The sequence below is a fragment of the Pollicipes pollicipes genome, unplaced genomic scaffold, assembly GCF_011947565.3.
Source record: "Pollicipes pollicipes isolate AB1234 unplaced genomic scaffold, Ppol_2.1 Scaffold_7261;HRSCAF=8764_pilon_pilon_pilon, whole genome shotgun sequence".
Taxonomy (NCBI): domain Eukaryota; kingdom Metazoa; phylum Arthropoda; class Thecostraca; order Pollicipedomorpha; family Pollicipedidae; genus Pollicipes; species Pollicipes pollicipes.
In genome coordinates, this window is record NW_023597054.1 from 35,922,313 (window position 1) to 35,941,167 (window position 18,855).

At 49.1% G+C, this 18,855-nt stretch overlaps 2 protein-coding genes across 4 annotated transcripts; one reads left to right on the forward strand and one right to left on the reverse strand.

Moving 5' to 3' along the window:
* The first annotated feature begins 370 nt into the window (after positions 1 to 370).
* Coa7 (Cytochrome c oxidase assembly factor 7) lies at positions 371 to 6,054 on the forward strand. 3 transcript variants are annotated; one of them, XM_037236341.1, is made up of 3 exons: positions 371 to 435; positions 2,407 to 2,524; positions 4,583 to 6,054. In XM_037236341.1, exons 2-3 carry the CDS (start codon positions 2,425 to 2,427, stop codon positions 5,176 to 5,178), a joined length of 696 nt encoding a protein of 231 aa, XP_037092236.1. In that variant the 5' UTR covers positions 371 to 435; positions 2,407 to 2,424; the 3' UTR covers positions 5,179 to 6,054. The 3 variants fall into 3 exon arrangements, with proteins under 3 accessions (XP_037092236.1, XP_037092238.1, XP_037092237.1); XM_037236343.1 differs by lacking the exon at positions 371 to 435 and adding an exon at positions 463 to 562 and having other exon boundaries at positions 2,406 to 2,524; XM_037236342.1 differs by lacking the exon at positions 371 to 435 and adding an exon at positions 464 to 584.
* Positions 6,055 to 6,187: 133 nt separating this feature from the next.
* Positions 6,188 to 15,599, reverse strand: LOC119112243 (neural/ectodermal development factor IMP-L2). Its single transcript, XM_037236340.1, has 9 exons — positions 15,588 to 15,599; positions 14,824 to 14,881; positions 13,974 to 14,113; positions 11,317 to 11,433; positions 11,076 to 11,145; positions 10,392 to 10,491; positions 9,877 to 9,985; positions 9,390 to 9,513; positions 6,188 to 8,990 (listed from the first exon to the last, which is right to left on the reverse strand). The coding sequence occupies exons 2-9, from the start codon at positions 14,852 to 14,854 to the stop codon at positions 8,680 to 8,682; spliced, it is 1,002 nt and encodes a 333-aa protein (XP_037092235.1). The 5' UTR covers positions 14,855 to 14,881; positions 15,588 to 15,599; the 3' UTR covers positions 6,188 to 8,679.
* Between the last annotated feature and the right edge of the window lie 3,256 nt (positions 15,600 to 18,855).

The following is an 18,855-nucleotide window of genomic DNA, read 5'->3' on the forward strand; positions in this document are numbered from 1 at the left end:
TATTTACAGGAACTGACACCCCGTGGGATTTCTTCGATTTCTTTCCGATCTCTGATTTCTTTCCCCGAGCCTGATTTATTTGTACAAGCTCTTGTCCTGAATTTTTGACGTCGAAATCTACCCACATGAATGCATACAATCATGGGATGAGGAGCACGGAGAGTGCGCCCCTCACCCAATGATTTTGTCTATCCCTGAATCAAAATCCGTGACGCCAACAGATAAGGAAAAATGGCATCAGGCATTAGGTCAGCGGGCAACGATACAAATTGATTACACGTTTCTAACTCATTTTTGGCAAAAATGGCGCCCCTGAGGCATTGCCGGAAATACTCCGACTGGTTTAGCCTTGGACTGGTTCTGAACCGACGTCGACCGAGGTTGGCGACCGATTCGGTGTGTGGTGTGGCGCGTGCGTTGCTTGACGGTTATTACGTAAGTGAGAGTGATAAGCGTATATTAATGCGCACGGTTTTGATATGTAGCATCAGTTCAGCTCCTTCGTCCTTGAAAAGCTGTGCTGTTTGGGGCTGCTACTGGATTATTCGCTGAAGAAGGTTTTGCTAAGCGTGTAAAGCCTGAAGGTAACATCGGAATAGGCCCCGCTTACACGGCCTGACCAATTAAATCTGATATGCAAGCCGTGCAGTATTGGCGTCAGTCAATCCATGAACTATTTACGAATGCCCGTCATTTACCCTTTGTCTTTTATAATGATAACTAATAATGTTTTCCCTCACACTTGTCACCAATTCCATAAACAGTTTCATCCACTGCCAGATGCCTTCTGGACAGCAGCACTCTGAACTTGAAGATTGCTGGAATGGACTTCAATGCCATATTATAGCTGAATTATCAATTCATCATCTGTGAAATGTTTCATTGTATTGTTGCATGTGATTACCTTTACAACATCATTGCTGGACTTTGTAGTTTGTAGTGACCATCTGCCAAACCAAGCTTTCATGTTTAATGGGTATGTGTCTTAAAATTTTAACCACCTTCTGTTATGTGGATATGAGTGATGTATGCAAGGCAATAGAAGCACTAAATAAAGCTGAGCTAAGGATCCAACATAGGCCCTGTAGTATTTGTTTGGCTAGCTGCTGTTGGCATTTTGGAATATGCAGCATGAGAAGTCCAAAGTAGGCTGTGTAAATTTAAAACATGTTAAATTCATTAATTTGCTTCCACAGAATGGGCACAGTACTTGACACTGTAAAATAATATGGAAATTACAGCACCTATGTCACTTGACTTTGACAGCAATTTTTCATTTACATTCATCCTTAGCTAGTTCCATTGTCCAACAGATGAATCTTAGATGAGGACTTGGAAATAAGGGGCCTTTGTAAAATTGTATTAAATTGTATTTTGAGGAAGCTGTATATGCTAGAATTTGTAAATAAAGTATTAATTTTGACAATACTGATGTAAGAAATGAGCTGCAAGCTGCTCTTGATATTTCAGTTAATCATATCAGCTGATATTACTTACATCTGGGCCATAGCTGCCCCTGGGTATCTCTGAAATGGAGGGCTAAATTAAATAGACCAAACTGAAGGAAACATGAATGAGGTTTTCAACTCAGCAAAGCCCAATCAAGTGAAATATTATGAACGGGATGGAAACCTATGACCCAAAACAAATGTTATCATATCATCATGGCAAATACACAGATGGCAAGGCATGCATTTAGTAAGAAAGTAAGCATCTACATTCTGCATATTCAAGACAGCATAAGGCCCGGCCTTAGGAGGGCATGTTCATCCTGAAAGTCATGTTTTGTCTGCCAGTGCTTCTGCTGCTACCCGTCAGCTGTACAAACAGTGTCCCCTGAGGATATGAAACTTGGCCTCTTGAAAAAGTTTTTGGGCCTAGCTTGTCAGATATTTTAGGAAGCCATCTTTTTCCATGCAACATATCTACGTCTCAGGTTTTCTCCACATTGTAACACAACATTTTTTTTTTGCCATTTTAGCTCCTGTTTGCTGATGAGCACAACTGCTGCAGGTTTGTGGTGCTAAAAGTCAGTTCATAGTGTAATGGTCAATGAAGTAATTGTAGATGTGGGGATATTTCAGATGTAGGTTTATTATGCCAGAAAACTATATTTTGGGATCAGAATTACATGCTCATTGGAGCAAGCAAACAAATAGAAACTTTTTGGAATGCAAGAACATTTTCAGGGGAAAATCTCAAATAAACACTTTTTATGGAAAATTGTGGATGGCAGGGACAGGTGCCGATATCATTCTGAGTGTTGCCTTACCAATCCAGAAAGTGGCAACCACCTACAGTGTTTTGCCGAAATGCCTTGCTTCTAAGGTTTCATATCACATGGCAATACAAAACTGGACAAGAACTTTGAAACTGTTGAAAACATGGTGACTGCTTCCTTTTCAGGTTGCTTGGTACTGAGATATGAACTTTGACCTGAAGTCTGAGGAGGATGTCAAGCAGTATATTGACAATTTAGGAATTGAATACCGTTTTGGATGCTACAATGAAAAGAAACCAGAAAGTAAGTATATGCTTACGTGCTATGTTTCCTGAAAACATTGGCTGCTCTTTGTTTTACCACATGTCATGAAGAATGCACTAAATGGTAAGGCTTAATTGCTGTTTTATGTATATTTTCCAAAATGTTGCATTTCAAAGTGCACTGGACAGCTCAAAGGCCATGGGTAAGATGGAATGGTAATGGAGGCATGCTGTCAAGTGATACCAACATTGTTCTGGCATGCTTTCTCTAGTAGAGCTCCTCAAATGGGATGTGTTTGGATGGAATATATATTCGACGCCCAAACTGATTATGTGAGAAAGGGGGAAACTGACATAAAAGATATAAACTAAAAAGTTGGAGCTTGGAGCTGAAACTAAAAAAATTATTTGTCACTGCTTTGATTGCATGTTGTAATTGTGGGCAAAACACAATCATCATTTTGTGGCCCTGATGGCCAGCTCTGCCACCAAAAGGACGAAATAGCTATGATATCACCTCCAGGTCCAAAAAACATGTCCTTACATGATAAGGCACGTAAGACGGCACCTAATAACACAAGCGCGTGCTTTTTCGTTTCTAGCGTTAGCACGTGGTTTGGAGTTTTAGTCGATGTATCCCTGTTTGCTTAGGCGCCGTGATAGTGCTCAAGAAAATACAAAGCTAGAGCAAAATACACCCCCATGCCGGTGCGCCAGCGCAGCATACAACACCGCCTCATGCTCATCTCGATCTAAATCGGTGGAAGACACCACCTACTACGCAAAAAAGTGAAACTGAATGTGCTGGAAGCTGTTGATATCTCTGACAAAGGTCCAGCAATTGGCTGAACACATACACAAACATACATATGCAAGCACGCACGTACGCACGCACGCACGCACGCACGCACGCACGCACTGCGCCGTGACGTCAATTCATTGAAAACGACGTTTTCGGTAGCTTTGCATTGTGGGTCTATTTTGGGCCCGACTTTCACTTATCTTTGTAATTTACTTACTCCCTTTTTAAAAGTAAGACCCAAATCTAGTCGGAAATTTGTTTTTAAGAAAACAATATGCCCACATCAGGTGTCGGATGCAACGAAGGGACTTCAGCTGTGGAACTTCTCAGCTGGCACGAATGAGACGTTGGTGAATTTCTTTGATGTGAGGCTGTGATACTCTCAGGAAAGGCGGGCATTCCTTCGCATCAATAAGACCCGTTGGCACGGGTTCCCAGCTGACATTATCTGCACGATGATTGACAGGCGTCTGTCGTGATGTCGCCCGTCCCGTGCTGCATAAGCCATCCGGGTGTTCTGCTATACTTTAAATAAACACCTATGACAATATTATTAAGACAAGGAGAGGTGCACTATGGTAAGGTAGTAATGCACATAAAAATGCTATTTTATGGCGGGCGACGATTGTTCCAGCTGCCGCTGTGTCAAGCCTGGTAAGAATTATGCTGTTTTATTGGCGCATGACCCAAAAGCCTTTGCTGTTCACATGCCCCCCCCCCCCCAAAGAAAAGAATCGGGAGTCTTTGAGCTTGTGGCGTGTATTCCGATTTTGTGCTATATCATCGCGGAACGGTCTGTTTAGTGATGGATAGCAACAGCAATTGACAAATCTGCGATTGATCAATGTTTGGCAAGACGACGTGTGGTTATTTTCAGACAGCAACAGTTTGTGCTCATGACCATGATCATGTGATAGGATGATGTGTGCTCTGGCACATCGTTTTTCGTTCGTTGTCCCTCCGTTCTGCAACGCTGTCGTAATGTGTTTGACTTCAAGAAGATCAAACGATGGCACGATGGATTACACCTTTTCAACGTGCGGTTATCAACGACCAATCACGGCACAAGCAGATACGTGCTCAACTGGGGCCTGGACATAAGTTCGCGTTGTATCAAAAATGTCTGAACAAGATTATCACATGCTGTGAACCGCGTAGATTACTGGATGCGTATTCACCCACGAAGCTTATTAATTTGCAATGGTTTCATTAGGAATGAGATTTGTTTATCAATCACTGTGTGTGACGACAAACAAGGTTATACCATTGCTTATATCCCCACCCTTTACCTTTCAGGCTGTCACTTGCTGGCGGACTATTTTGAAGGCATCAAGAAGGACTTCGAACGAGCCGCCAAGGTGTACAAAAGCACGTGCGACGACTATGGGCTGACAAAGAGCTGCCACAAATACGCGGGCTATGTGTTTCTGGGTAAGGGGTGTCGTCAGGACTCCGAGGAGGCTCTGCGATACTACACGCGCGGATGCGACGGCGGCGAGATGCAGTCCTGTCTGAACGCCGGACTCATGCACCTCTCCGGCGCCACCTCCAACGGCCAGCAGAAGAACCTGCCGCAGGCGATGCAGATGATCGAGAAGAGCTGCTCGGGTGACAACCCCACCGGCTGCTACTACCTCTCCGGCCTATACATCACAGGCGTCAAAGGCCACCACGAGAAGGACATGCAGGTGGCCTTCAAGCACGCGCTGAAGGCTTGCGAACTGGGCAACATGTATGCGTGCTCTAATGTTAGCCAGATGTACCGCAAGGGCGACGGTATCGACAAGGATGAAAAACTGGCGGCGGACTTCAGACATCGCGCCGCAGAAATGCAGGAGCAGGTGAAGAAAAACATGAACATCGGCTTCCAGCAAGGCGCCTCGCCCTCCTGATGAAACTGAATAGGTCACTCGATTGGCGCACATTGTGCCGGAGAAATAGTGTCACTGATAGATGTCACCATCTGGGGATAACCTCCCATGGGTCATAGGCTGTTCGATTGCGTGTAGTGGATGGAATGTCGGGTTGTGTTGCTGCTGATGTCCCCGCCCACAGCTCGCTGCTATTGACCTTTTCGTGTCGTCGTTTAACGGTGTCGGCATGAAGTCAGAAATCCTAAAATGATCTAGCATTTGTAGCGCAATTCTCAGGGAAATTTGTTTTTGCCTTCGGGTGGTTGTTTTTAAAGTTAGGCTCAGTTCTCGACTACCATCGTCAGTCACCCTGGGATCCAACTTAACAAACCGTTGCAGCAAATTATGTATCACGTGGATAGCTTGTAGAAGTTTATCTAAAGGTAACGTACGACCATTCAGTTGTGCCACCGGTTTTCTACGTATATTTTTGCAAACCGATGATATTTCGTCCACTTTTGCTTGAATGTTTTTCTATGGGCAGAACATTTACATTATCTTCTTCACTACTGACTTATCTTGCTCAGGAATGCTATTCAAACCTGCAAGAAGACATGGAGGCATTTTTTTTTTCTGCTGCGCAAACTGCCTACCATTTGTGCAATTCGAATTTCATGCGACGTTCAGTTCACAGCTGGATATTGATGAGTTTGCTGGGAGGATGGCAACACAGCACTGCGTCTAATGAATTATTCGTGAAGCGCGCTTGTGTGATTTGCATCAAACATGCCCTCACATCAGCGTAGAAAGACGTGTGCGATAGTAAAAGGTGAATGCTGCGATGTGGTGGGCCAAGTGGCGGCAGTCAGTTTTACGTCATTGTTATTTGCAGAAAAAATACAACTGCTGTTTCAGGCCGCCGGTATCCATAGCCTGTAACGGGAAAAAGCGGATAGCAGAATAGTAGCAAGGCGTTGAGCATCAAAACAAGCACCAGACTGAGCTGGTTGAAGTGCCGCCTCTCACTCTTCACCCATCATGTTGGCTGCCTCATTCATAATGTGAGCGTGCGTGGATCACCTAGTGCTGTTCCCGCCGCCGCCCTATTCAGCACATACCTCCTCATGCCGGGGCTGTGGCGGCCATGGCTATGAAAACCCCCGGCCTGTCGATTTGGCGGGCTACGTCCGCTGCGACAAACACCAATCACCAGCTGATTGTGAAGCCACTCGCACCCGGAGTCGGAGCGGGCTGATTGCGGCCAGGCTGATGAGAGGGGCACATCTGCTCCATGGTGGGAGGCTGTGAGCTGGGGCGTTCAGTGTTGACCTGCTCACTGCGGTGTGCCCGTGTTCAAGGCTCCCGTCGAACAATGTGACTTGCTACCTGTCGGCCTTGCCGTCGCATCCAAACAGATATGCTGGCGATGCGGTGGGCATGGAGGAAACCATGTTCGAGACAATCTTACTTTCGTTAGTTCGACGCGTCATTTCCCGATTTATATGGGGGATTTATTCCTCAGGGTAAATGCGTTATGTAATTTGACCTATAAGATGGGCCCTTGGCGTATGTCAGAATACGTATATATGCTCTGCCTTGCGGCGCACTTCAAGGGGTTGGACGTCGCAAATGTTTTAGAATCCTTTGTCTTCTAAAACACGCGAAAAAATTTGTGAACACAGGAAGCTGCTTTTAGCCTAAATAACGCCCAAACACCGCCATATTTCTCCCCCTGCGTGTTGTCCTTGACTCATGGCCGTAACGTTATTGTCCTCCGTCTCGGATGACGCCTTGCCCGCCGTTATCACCGCCCTGACAGTGGATTTTCTGAGAAGACGAAGGAGGGGAAAGCGCGGCGTCGTGTTATAAAACACAACGGGGTTCGTGTTGATGTTTCCAGAGGTGAGAAAGGCTGATTCATCTGGCTGCCAGTTTCCCCGGTTGGGATGTAAACGCTACGGTCGCGGCGTGCTCTCCTCCCATGTGACCCAAGCTAAGGTTGAGACTCCACAGAACTGCGGCAGCGTAAAGAGAAAAATACCGCGGAAAAGAAGCGCAAAACTATTCGGGGTGGCATTCAGCGATTTCCTTTGCATTTAACTCAAACAATGAATTTTACATTGATCGTAAGTGGCCGCCTTTCAGTCGAGCAATACTTTCAACTAGACATTTTAGCGCGGCCAGCTGCTGTCAGGCACGTAAAGAACGCGCGAAAAAGTAAAAGAAAGCGTGAAGTCATACGCCTTGTGTGGCGGGGCATGAGCGAGGCGAAAACGGATGTAAAAGCTGTCAGTTTTGATCGGCATGATACCGTATTCTAAACGAACATGGCCAGACACCTTAAGCGACTGATGCCAGTGGCATTGGCCGAAAAGTGTCCTCTACGCAAGCATAGAAACTTGAATGATTCCCTTAATGCGTTGGAAGATCGACTCTTCATGAAAACTGAATGTGCGAAGTTTTAGTGACGTAGCATTAAGCGCTTATTTACGGATATATTTGGAGAATATTAACCAAGGTACGCAGGGCTATTATCCACATAATGGTCTCATGGCTTAAGCCCTGGTACTTACGACTGCCGCGTCTTGCATCCGAGACGATTTTGGAGAAGGCGACCTTGCAACTTTCGAGTCGACTGCTGCCGCATGCACGGGTCAGATTGTTTTGAGATCTGCAAGTGGGTTGTATTCCGTATATTCGCGTGCTCCGTGCCGTGCAGTCGCTGTCACGTCTCCGTGTGGGCCTGTTGCGAAGATCTGAGATACCTTTGTAAACATTTTTATTATAATTATTTTATGACCTTCACGAGTGCTGCGCCCGTCCGCGCGACATCGACCCACGCGTTTGCCAATATGGTCCGCCAGAGTATGCCCGCCCCACACCTCCCCGACGCCGGGCCGTTGGGATCGTAACCCGTGTCTACCCTGGTATATAACCTTCTTGTAGCGTAAAAGATGGAGAGTTTTCTATATCAGATGAAACAGGAAGTTGAAATTGTGGTGTTCTTGCAATACTACATAAAAGCCGTGTAATCAAACGTTTTGTGTATCACTGTTTGGCAATGCATGTAGCACAACCTTCAAAGGATTGTGGCTCTTGCCGCTAGCGATTTCATTAATCTCGGATAAGTGATTGCAAATATTTACTTCTATAAAACGTGGCTTCCCTTAAGATTTGGCATCTGTTTATAGTTCATTTAAGACGCGTTTGCCATGCGGCCTCATTCTGTAACGAGATACGTCCTAGCGTTATAATTTTGTTTCTTAAAAAGTAACTAGTTTCTCGTATTAGGTGCTCTTTCGATGACTTAACCACATCAGCACCATGTGGTAACAAGAGTTAGAAATTATGCACCAGCGTGGATTGCCAACTTTCTGTCGCTCTAAGTGTCGTGATAAGCAGTGTTCTACCCGTTTTACTCTGCGTATAATACCAATTTTCAGATAGATAATGTGCCTTTGAGATACGTAATGTGGAATGAAAAGTAAAGGCTGTTACGTGGACGGGCATTACCGGATGCTGTGCGCCAAATAATCTTCTTCAAGGCTCGCAAGGGAAGTGGTAAGGGCAAAGGACATGGTTAAGGCCCAACACATCCGAAAATTCCTCAACGTATGTATTACCACATTTGCTTCGCAATGTCTTCACAGGGAGAAGAGCGCAGCTCGCCAGCATGCACAGCGACCAGTGTACTGCAATGTTGGTGCCGCCCTCGGCAGTTATGCCATCGCTGTCATGTCCGCGGTCTGACACTGGTGCTGGACACGATGTAGCTCGACATTCGGCAACAGCAGCTGTAGACAGAGCTGTGCCGCTTGACCAGCATCCCCGGTAGACGATTACTTTTTGGACTGAAACAGAACGTGGCCGTGGAGTAAGTGGCCGCTCTGGAGCACCACACAGTCTATGACCTGCTACACTTGTCCCGTAATGGAGATCATGCTTAGACTTGATACGCATTACAATGGGAATCGCACACTCAGGCGTGTATGCACAGTTTGATAAACCTTGCCGTTTGCGATAGCGTGCCAACATCCTGGGTGCTACCTTCGCCTTATTCAATCGCACATGCTTTAATATGGCAACCAGATCCCAACACCAAAACACGAACACCAAAACAAACCAACAAAAACACCAAAGGGCACGCAAGCATCCCTCACCCAGCTGTACCCACTGCATGGTTCAAAGCGCTACGGCTCCCCGAGGTCGAACGGCGACGGGGCGAGACTGCTCCGAAGGGAAGGCCTCACCTTGAACGGGTACACGAAGCTGGTGACCGTGCTCGAGGAGAAGTCGTTCGTGGCCTGTGCACTGGTACACGCCCATATCACTCCATTGCAGACTGTCGATGATCAAATGGCCTTTCTCCGTCACCTGACGGCACGGGGCGGGGCTTCGGCGCGCAGCAACACGACGGTGCGCTGCGCCGGGTTCGTGCTCGGCCGCCCTGGTTGGGTTGGGGCAGAAGCGTTCATCGACGTCCCGGGGCCGGGGCTTCGGCGCGCAGCAACACGACGGTGCGCTGCGCCAGGTTCGTGCTCGGCCGCCCGCTTTTGATTGGGTGGGGGCGGAAGCGTTCATCGACGCCCCGGCGTCGAAAACGACCGGCGCCAATCTTTGTCAAGAGAGAGCCCACGGCAAGGCTCTTAGTACGTCTTGGAAGACGGTTCTGTGGACAGGGCCGTTAGCTTTAAGCTGCATGCCGCGATTTCTGGGCGAGCGGCGCGGCCGACTAACCGTGACGCGTTCGTCTTCGTCCATGACGGGATGGAAGCTCCTGGTCCAGGTGATGACGGGGGCCGGAAAGCCGGTGGCGTCACACGGCAGACGTATCCTGCTGCCCATCCTGATAGGCAGCCGCGGGCGGTCAGGGCAGACGAGGCAGAGGGCGCTCAGTGCGGGACAATCGGCCGAACCTTTGCGTCGTTCCTTGGATTCATGGAATGCATGTCTACTACAGATGGACAAGTCTATACAATGTGTCTAAGCTATTGATGAATTTGCACATCATCCTAGAGCCGAGGTGGTGCATGCATTGCGATACGACGCAGCACATTTGACTAGCTCCATGAAATCGAACAGCTTTGTTCTCCTGGGATGTTTCATTATGCCAATGTGTTAAATAAACAAGCGTGTTTAATGTGGTATCCCTCTTTATCCTGCAATCCAAAACGCTCCGCAGAGAACGGCGCCGGCCGCATGGATGGCTTTGGCAGGAGCCTGTGACCGCGCCCACGCAGGGCGGCCCTCACTTGGCCAGAAGTCGGACGCGCCACTGGACGATCCGTGCCGGGCGGAACGATGCCTCCTTGGCTTGCTCACAGGCGAGCAGGTCGTCGGCGCTGGCCGGCCCTGCGAGACCGCGCCGGTCACACGGTCAGCGGACGGGCCGCCGCCTCACACCCACCCCGTTGGCTCTCTACCAGTGTTTCGCTGGCTAAACGAGCTGCGTTGTTTCCAGAGGTTTTGGTTTGAGATCGCGGATCAACGATGCCAATTGCGGCTTATCTCGTCAAGGAACGTAGCCGACGTATCACCATGTTTTTTAGTTATTTAGTGCTCGAATGCTGGAAATTTCAAGTCATACAAAATTGTTGAAATTGGTCAAGCTAGGTCATCTAGTCATCATGAGTTCAGAGTCCATGTTATGACAGTCATCAACCTGCAGTATACCAAATAGGACTAGCTACGGCGACATCAAGCAAACATGGGCTATACTGTCAATGCTAGACGCGTCAAGCCGTGCTCATGCTTTGTCGAAACGTCATGTAATGACGGCATAACCAACCCTTTCTTGATGATGCCGTTTGACCAGTACCTCCCAGTGTGGTGAAGGTCGATTCCTCTCGGTATAAAAACTCTTAACTTGTAGTGGCGAAAAACCATGAACTCAACGCGTTTCTTGCTTGTATCGAGGACATTTGGGGTAGACTTGCCTGTGATTTTCAGCTGTGTAGAAGAGGTCGCCAGCTCGCGGCCCGTGCTTCCTCTGCATGTGTACTGGCCCTAGAGAGCGGGGCATATACACACCACGTCATGTGACCACCTCCAACCATATGCTGTTGCATCCTGCACTAAAAAACAACAACTGAGTAACACTTCAACAGCTCAACAACTTCAACAATGCTTCGCCGTTGAATCCAACTAGCTGCACCCATGACCAGTGACGTCACTGACCTGGTCCCGAGGCGTGACGCAGTCCAGGTACAGGCGGGAGCGGGTGGCTGCGATTCCCCCATGCGAAAGCGTTTCCAGGCTGTTGGTTTCCTCTTCCAGATCGCCGATCAGGCCGGCCTGGGCGCAGCAGCCGATGTAAGCAGAATGCAGGTGGGTTTTGACACTTGGCGGCCTGTCGGCTAAGATTGATCCGTGTTGGAAGCGACGGACCACAAAATTCCAAAAGAGTTCGCGCTGGTTAGCGTTCATTGGCATAAATTTCGCTCAGGTGCTTAGATTTTCAACCATAAAGAACTGTTCAGGTACCTCAAAATTAATGCCAAGAATATCGTCATCTCTAACTAAAGGCAAAAATATTCAGTGGTGAAATACAAGCCCTGCTGGTAACGTAATGGAAATAAAATATGATGTCCTGTTCGGTTAATGCCAGTGGGAAATGATGAGAAAAAACATAACCCAAAACCTTGTTTTGTAATTGCGTCAGCCTGTCAATGCCTGACAAATGAGTCTAAAAATAGCTTCGACATACCCTGGCATATATTTCCTGTAAATCCCCCCCCCCCAAATGGTTTATGCATTTTGTTCAATCCTATAAGGCGTCACTTGAGATAGCTACAGCAAAAAAACGAGATCATACGGCTGTTGGACATGCAGGCACAAACGCCTCGTCCCCTTCGGCGGTGCGGCAGGTATGCGCGTACCGCTTGACGCAGCACGTAGTTGGGATATTTGGAAGCCATAACAAGAATGTGCTTCTTCCTCAAAGGGGCGTTGCTATGAGTTCATATCAAAAAGTTCAATAATTCAGAGATCTATCCAAATCGCCCAGGGCTTGAAGTGCGCGCAGCACGCCATGATATCGCACTAGGCGTTTGCACGAAATAATTGGAATCATATTTCAGTGTCAGCATAATGCAAGATTTCATGGGCTAGGGCATATTGCATTTGCATTTAATATTTCATTTTTATTCTCGTTATTTCTCTTGGATATTTATTGAAGTTGGCGGTTTCCTGAACGTTTGTCTTCGATGCAGTTGTGCCGCACGTGTACCTAATGTGATGGTCGGCTGCAATTCGGAATAATGGATCTGCTGATGTCACTGTAAAACGCGTGCCGTTACATGCATCTTGCACAGCTTATTCTTACCTGGTTTTCTCTGGCGGCGACCTCAGAGCTGTCATCGAACAAATGGCTTCGCCCAAGATTCGTTCAAGATTTAAGGCGCTTCTCATTGCAAGTGGTTGTCAGGTCATAGTGAATCAACTCATCCCAATCTAGCCTTTGAGCTGTGCCGTGATTCTTGCACGTGTGACCTACTGATGGTTCACTGCTGTCATGGACTGTGCGATCGTCGCTGGTGGAATACAGAGCTGGGACGATGTCTAAATAAGTCGTATCTCAGTCGCAGCTTGTCGAGCCCTGGCGTTCTGTACGCGCCTGCCCGCGTTTTCAATGTGTTTGCTTCGCATGGTGACGGGTCACTGTGCGTCAGCATGTGGTAATTGGCCGCCAGCGGGCTGCTCTCCACCCGAGTCAGAAGTGCGTTTTGTGCACGTTGACGATGCTACGCGGGCTTGTCAACGCTAATAACCACTCGGCTCTTTGGCCTCGAGATGCGGGCGAAATGCACAGGCTGGCTGGACTAATTCTGCCCTGAACGCTTCAGCACACCACGGAGAACAATGCTACCGTCTTTTCCGCCTATGGACGACTCTTCACTCGTCTTCTTTTTCCGTTCTGGGCCCTCAGCCCTGTTAGCACTGCCACGGTGTCAGGCTGCCACCAGCGCAACCGGTCTATTTACCTCCGGCTGTACTGTCAACAACTCCTCGGCTAAAAGGAGAAGCTGTAATTGTCCCGGCCAGATTAAGTCAAGAGGTGCCCTCAGGCCTCAGTTATAGCAATCAGCAAACGTCCGGCGTTACATTGCAAAATACGCACTCTGCCCCTGAGATAATGAAATTATGACTAACTGGCAGCAGTATTTAGGCCTCCCATGCTATCGCAGCCGAGACAGGCTGCCAGTATTACTCCAGCAGTCATATGCGCGCCACAATAATCGGAAGCCTGTTATTAACGTATTATTATTACTTCAAAGGCAGAGGTAGCGGTGAGGCGGTGCGGTACAGGGCGCCTGGGAGGCAGTGGTACAGCTCTGACCTTATGTTCGGCTTCTCAGAGACATTGGTGGCGGTCTGATCGGCTGTGCAGCTCGACGCCTCAGAGGTAGTGATGGAGGTGTTCGTGTGTGGTGCAGGCCGACGCCGCAGAGGCAGTGATGGAGGTGTTTGCGTGCGGTCCAGGTCGACGTCTCGGAGGCAGTGATAAAGGTGTTTGTGTGCGGTGCAGGTCGATGCCTCGGATGCAGTGATGGAGGTGTTTGTGTGCGGTGCGGTTCGACGCCTCGGAAGCAGCGATGGAGGTGTTTGTGTGCGATACAGGTCGACGCCTCAGAGACAGTGATGGAGGTGTTTGTGTGCGGTGCAGGTCGACGCCTCGGAAGCAGCGATGGAGGTGTTTGTGTGCGGTACAGGTCGACGCCTCAGAGGCAGTGATGGAGGTGTTTGTGTGCGGTGCAGGTCGACGCCCCAGAGGCAGTGATGGAGGTGTTTGCGTGCGGGGCAGGTCGCGCAAGAGTCCGTGCTGGACGTCTGACCTTGTGGTGCAGGCTGCCGCCTCGGAGCCAGTCGATGGTCGGCGGGGGAGAGCCGAGGAACTCGCATTCGAGCTGCAGGCTGCTGTACAGTCGGACGCCGCGCGTCGCCGGCGGCGCTTCGCCGCTCAGCAGAAACTGTCCTGCGTGCGGCGACAAGGCGTCAGACGAGCCCAGGGCGGCGCAGCTCCGGCTGACCTACGCCCGCTCGCTGGCAGCCACTCCTGAAACTGGCTGCTTGATTGGTGTCGGCGATAGCGTCTCATGGAGAAAATACGCGTGCGTATAGCACTAAATGTGAGCTACTCCGAGCTCGGCTCGGCTGCGAGCGACCGCAAGCTTCATCACGCCGTGAGCCGCGCCAGCTCGCGCCGGCCGCGAGGGGCAGGGAGCGCAAATTGCCTCCTGGCGGGATGGCGCGGTATGACGGCAGTAACGACAGGGTTATGGTGGACTGTAGACTCTGTACACCGCTGACCTATCAGTGGACCGCTGATGGGCAGTAACGCATTGGATGGACACGGACAGTGTTGCCACAGTACCGCAGTGCACATTACAGCGGCCACTCGACACACCAAGCAGAAATTATGCTTCGCTACTGGGAAATTTATCGGAAGGTTAAGTGTTTGCCTTTGAAGTAGTACGGCAATTGTCTGACGATGATAGATGTGTTAAGTAGATGGCCCTGGATCATTGCTTCAATTTTTGGTTGTTTCATTTTCATCTTACAGTCGGACGCCGTGAAATGACGTGAAATCGTAAAATCTTAGACATGAAATCTTTGTGGTTGATGCCTAGCCCTGCTGGTGCGTGGCCTAGATGAAAGTGGTTGTTCATTTTTTGCTGCACTTACTGGACTTCGTAGACCTGGTGTGTCGGTTCATTGGCTCGCTAAGCTGTTTGGTTCCGACCTGTGACACAAGTGCGCGCTCAAGTCAAGGAAAAGAACAATACGGAAAAATTCTAAGCATTCCAGAAAGTGCCTCAAGTGATGATGGTTTGGATGTCGATACCGTGCCAACTTTTTAAAGGCGTGCATACACTCATGTGACAACTAGCAAATATATGAACTTTTTACCATTCACGGAAACCCGAACAAGCATCTCGACATTTTTGGCATGTCTGACAATGGCGGAACAAAGACGGCCGCACGGCCTGAGAGGTTTGACATGCACGGCGTCAACAGCAGCGCCGCGGATCGTGTGACGTCAGCACCGCAGCACTGACGTGCCGTCAAGGCCTCGGCAGCAGCGCCGCGGATCGTGTGACGTCAGCACCGCAGCACTGACGTGCCGTCAAGGCCTCGGCAGCAGCGCCGCGGATCGTGTGACGTCAGCACCGCAGCACTGACAGGCTGCCGGGGCGTCAGCAGCAGCGCCGTGGGCCGTGTGACGTCAGCACCGCGGCACTGACGTGCCGTCAAGGCCTCGGCAGCAGCGCCGCGGGTCGTGTGACGTCAGCACCGCAGCACTGACGTGCCGTCAAGGCCTCGGCAGCAGCGCCGTGGGCCGTGTGACGTCAGCACCGCGGCAATGATAGACCACTGCGGCCTCAGCACGTCAGCGGCGTGCCGACAGTCCGTCCAGGCCGCCGGGGACGTGCGCGTGCGGTGCTCACCGCCGGCAGCGAGACGGGCAGGGCTCGCTGCTGCGCGGCGCCCGCCGACAGCGAGCACGCCAGGCAGGCCAGCAGGCCGGCCCCCGTCCATAGAGCGCGTCGCATCCTGAAACGCGACCACGTTAGCCGCTGACGTCGAGTTGCTGTGCACGTTGATTATCTCGGCTGATACCATTTACGACCGTCTGGCCTGCAACACTAGCGACAGGCGCTACCTAAATTACTTGAACGTTTTTACAGACACAGGCAGGTTATTCTTCGCCGTTGTGTCAAATGTATGCGTATCGTCCGATTTAGGACTGTGGGTATGCCACGCGTTATTTCCACCACGTCACAAAAAACGAAGTGGTAGTCGCGTGTCACGTCTTTTCAGATGATCCGCTGCCACCGATATAAAAATGTTATTGGCCAGCGCTGTTTTGACGTTGATTTTACTTTTTAAGCAATATCAACGCATGGCAATCACCTCGAATGTGTGACATTTCAGGAATAATACTTTTATCCATTCATAAATCACTTCATGTACTTAAAAAACGCTGTATAAAACACAATAACTTGCATAGTTCCCAGAAAATGCATTGCACAGCAAAGTAAAGCGCCATTTTCCACCTCTTTGCAGTGCAGACACTCGAAAACATGGTCATAGTTCAGTGATCCGAAAAAAATATTGCACTGAGATTCCCGGATCCGATGAAGAAATACGTTCAATTTAAGATGCTCCAGCACGATTCAGAAGCCGCCTCTTGTGCCAGAAGATGTCACCGAGAACGGGGGAGCACTTACACTGATATTAGGGATGATTGCCAAAAAGATCGCGACAGTTAAGATGCAAAATACTTCAGTTTTCATCAGGTATTGCCTGTTTTTATCGTTGGTTATTGATGATGTAGGCAGTTTGCCGCCGATGGCTGTTTCATCAGTTTTTTTAAAGCAGGTTTCGGAGTCTATCAAAAATGCTTCTTAATGTCCCAATATTTTCTCTGTCCAGGTTGCTGCTACAGCTATCGCACACCGACACGCTCTGCTTCAGCTTTCACACAGCGACACATTCTGATTCAGTTATCACACGTCGACACGTCCTGTTTCAGCCATCAGACACCGGCACATTCTGCTTCAGATATGACACACCGAGACGCTCTGTTTCAGTTGTGATCAATTTTACTCATAGTGATGTAGAGTATGATATAGGCTGAAATATAGAACTTTGTATGTGTTGCAAAGAACAGTATGGGACACCTCCAAACCATTATAGTAGGACAGCATGCCATTCAGCGTTTCACTTCGGCAGGTCAAGCAGCGGGTATTTTTGCGATGTCGGGTTTTATGTTCTTTGGATGTTTTCGCCGATTTTCCCAACCTTGGAGAGAAACGGCACACCATCGAACGCATGTTCGAGACAAGGACATAATAGTGCCGCTCTACAACAATGGTTTCCATGATTTGTTTGGCACTCTTATCCCTCGTGTCGAAAACGTAAGAAAAAGTGGTCACGTTATTTTTTACCTGATTTCCATCTATGCCATGCCTTTCCCGGGATTGTTTCCAGATATGCTAAAGCCATTGGAGGACAGCAACCGTCGGCGTTCAGACAATTGTATGCGTCCGATGTGCCACTTAAGATTGGTGGCAAGAAAGATAGAACAAAGAAAGTTGAAAGGAAATAACGAAAGTCCACCTCACAGGCAGCTGCTGCGTGCCACGCTCGATATCTATCAGCAGCAACAGCTCCATTCAAAACACACTCGGAACTGCGATGTCTTGGATCGTCGGCACCAGTGTTTACACCAGAGTTCGTTTAAGACGCTTAGTAAAACCTATTCACACCTGGCGCTGACAGAGAGACTGTGTCGACGGAAGCCGTGGTGGCGGGTGGCTCTGCGATATCCAGTGATAATGACATCAGCGGCATGACACGGCAACGATAAAAGACACATCACCATAATGAACACGCTCTAAGCCTTTCATGAGGTTTCGTCCTGATTCCGTCGCTCTTTAAACTGTCCACGCAATTGGCATAACCTTAACCGTTTTGCTCACTGTATACTGATCTATCAGGGAGTCTATCCAGACAAGTAACTAATTTCCACCTTCATTTCAGTCGGCGCTCGACAATTTTTTACACTCATGCGAGGTTACCCACGGCCTACGCTCTCTGCAAAAGGTCAAAAATGGTTACGTTTACATCACTGTCATGGCTCCTTCATTGGTTATAAGCTATGCTTCCCATTGTCTCTGTTTGTGCCTCTCCTGACAGGAATGAAGCCTTTGTAGCGAAACTATCTTGTTGGTACAGCATACCGATACACATTTGGCATAACTGGCCAAGTATTCAACGCTTTGCCTCACTAAGTAGCCTCGTTTCGGCATACTAAACGGCGCTGATTCGCTGCGCTTAAAGTTTTCATACACCACTTCCCCTAGCAGACAAGTCACATGCGATCCTGATACCTGCCTCCTCCCCCTACCACTGGTTGGTTAATTGAACCGATACGTCTTACGCGCGCTTTCGTCAGCAGAGGTACGCTTGGTAGCGCTCGGAATATATCCTATTGATAAAGGCTGCGCTTGGCGGTGGTACTTCAGTCTTGCGGGACGTAGTTTTTTGCTTTGCGACGAATCTGACATTATTTCTTTGGACTTGTTTACTTTGTGACTAACGATGCACCTAAAATCCCAACGACCAGACATTAACTTACAAATATTGCTTTTTTCAGCAACAAAAAATTGTCGCCAGTGCATCATCAGTTAGCCAATTTTTCCGGTGCCGTCATTGATAGCTTTTTTCGATCTTAGCAAAAATGCGTCGAGAGCTCAATGAGAGAGATACGATTTTCAAGCCCCAGAGCATTCTCTACCCCACCAACAGCACTTCTCGCTCATCTTTTGCCTGACTAAGACGTGACCGCAGCGTGTATGCCGCGCACCACAGCCACATAACCGGTGCCATGATGACCTGCACCGCTGTGACCTGACGCCGGGGTCGTACTCACCTTCGGTGCAGGGTGCTGCAGTCAGGGCCGGGCAGCTGGAGTCGGGCGGACGGGCAGCCGCGGTCAGATACTGGTCGGCAGCCGACACGTGATATATAGGAGCAGCGACGGTCCGGGCGCGCACGCGTCGCTCGGACCGCGTCCGTCCGGCACCGACAGCGGCTGGCCTGTTCACGGACGGGTTGCTATAGCAACAGCGCTTTGAGCATACGCATAGATCTGACGGAAAAACAAATGCGCCACGTAATGAAATTTAAGCGCTATCGAGCCGGAACGCG

Bases quoted from the DNA above. Each gene is read 5' to 3' on its own strand.
- LOC119112243 (XM_037236340.1), bottom strand. From the start codon at position 14,854: ATGAACCGACACACCAGGTCTACGAAGTCCA. The intron at 14,114-14,823 runs GTAAGTGCAGCA...CGCCGCACGCAG, and splicing joins CACCAGGTCTACGAAGTCCA to GACAGTTTCTGCTGAGCGGC. The intron at 9,986-10,391 runs GTGAGGGCCGCC...GCTGCCTATCAG, and splicing joins CGCGTCCGACTTCTGGCCAA to GATGGGCAGCAGGATACGTC.
- Coa7 (XM_037236341.1), top strand. From the start codon at position 2,425: ATGAACTTTGACCTGAAGTCTGAGGAGGATGTCAAGCAGTATATTGAC. The intron at 2,525-4,582 runs GTAAGTATATGC...TTTACCTTTCAG, and splicing joins CAATGAAAAGAAACCAGAAA to GCTGTCACTTGCTGGCGGAC.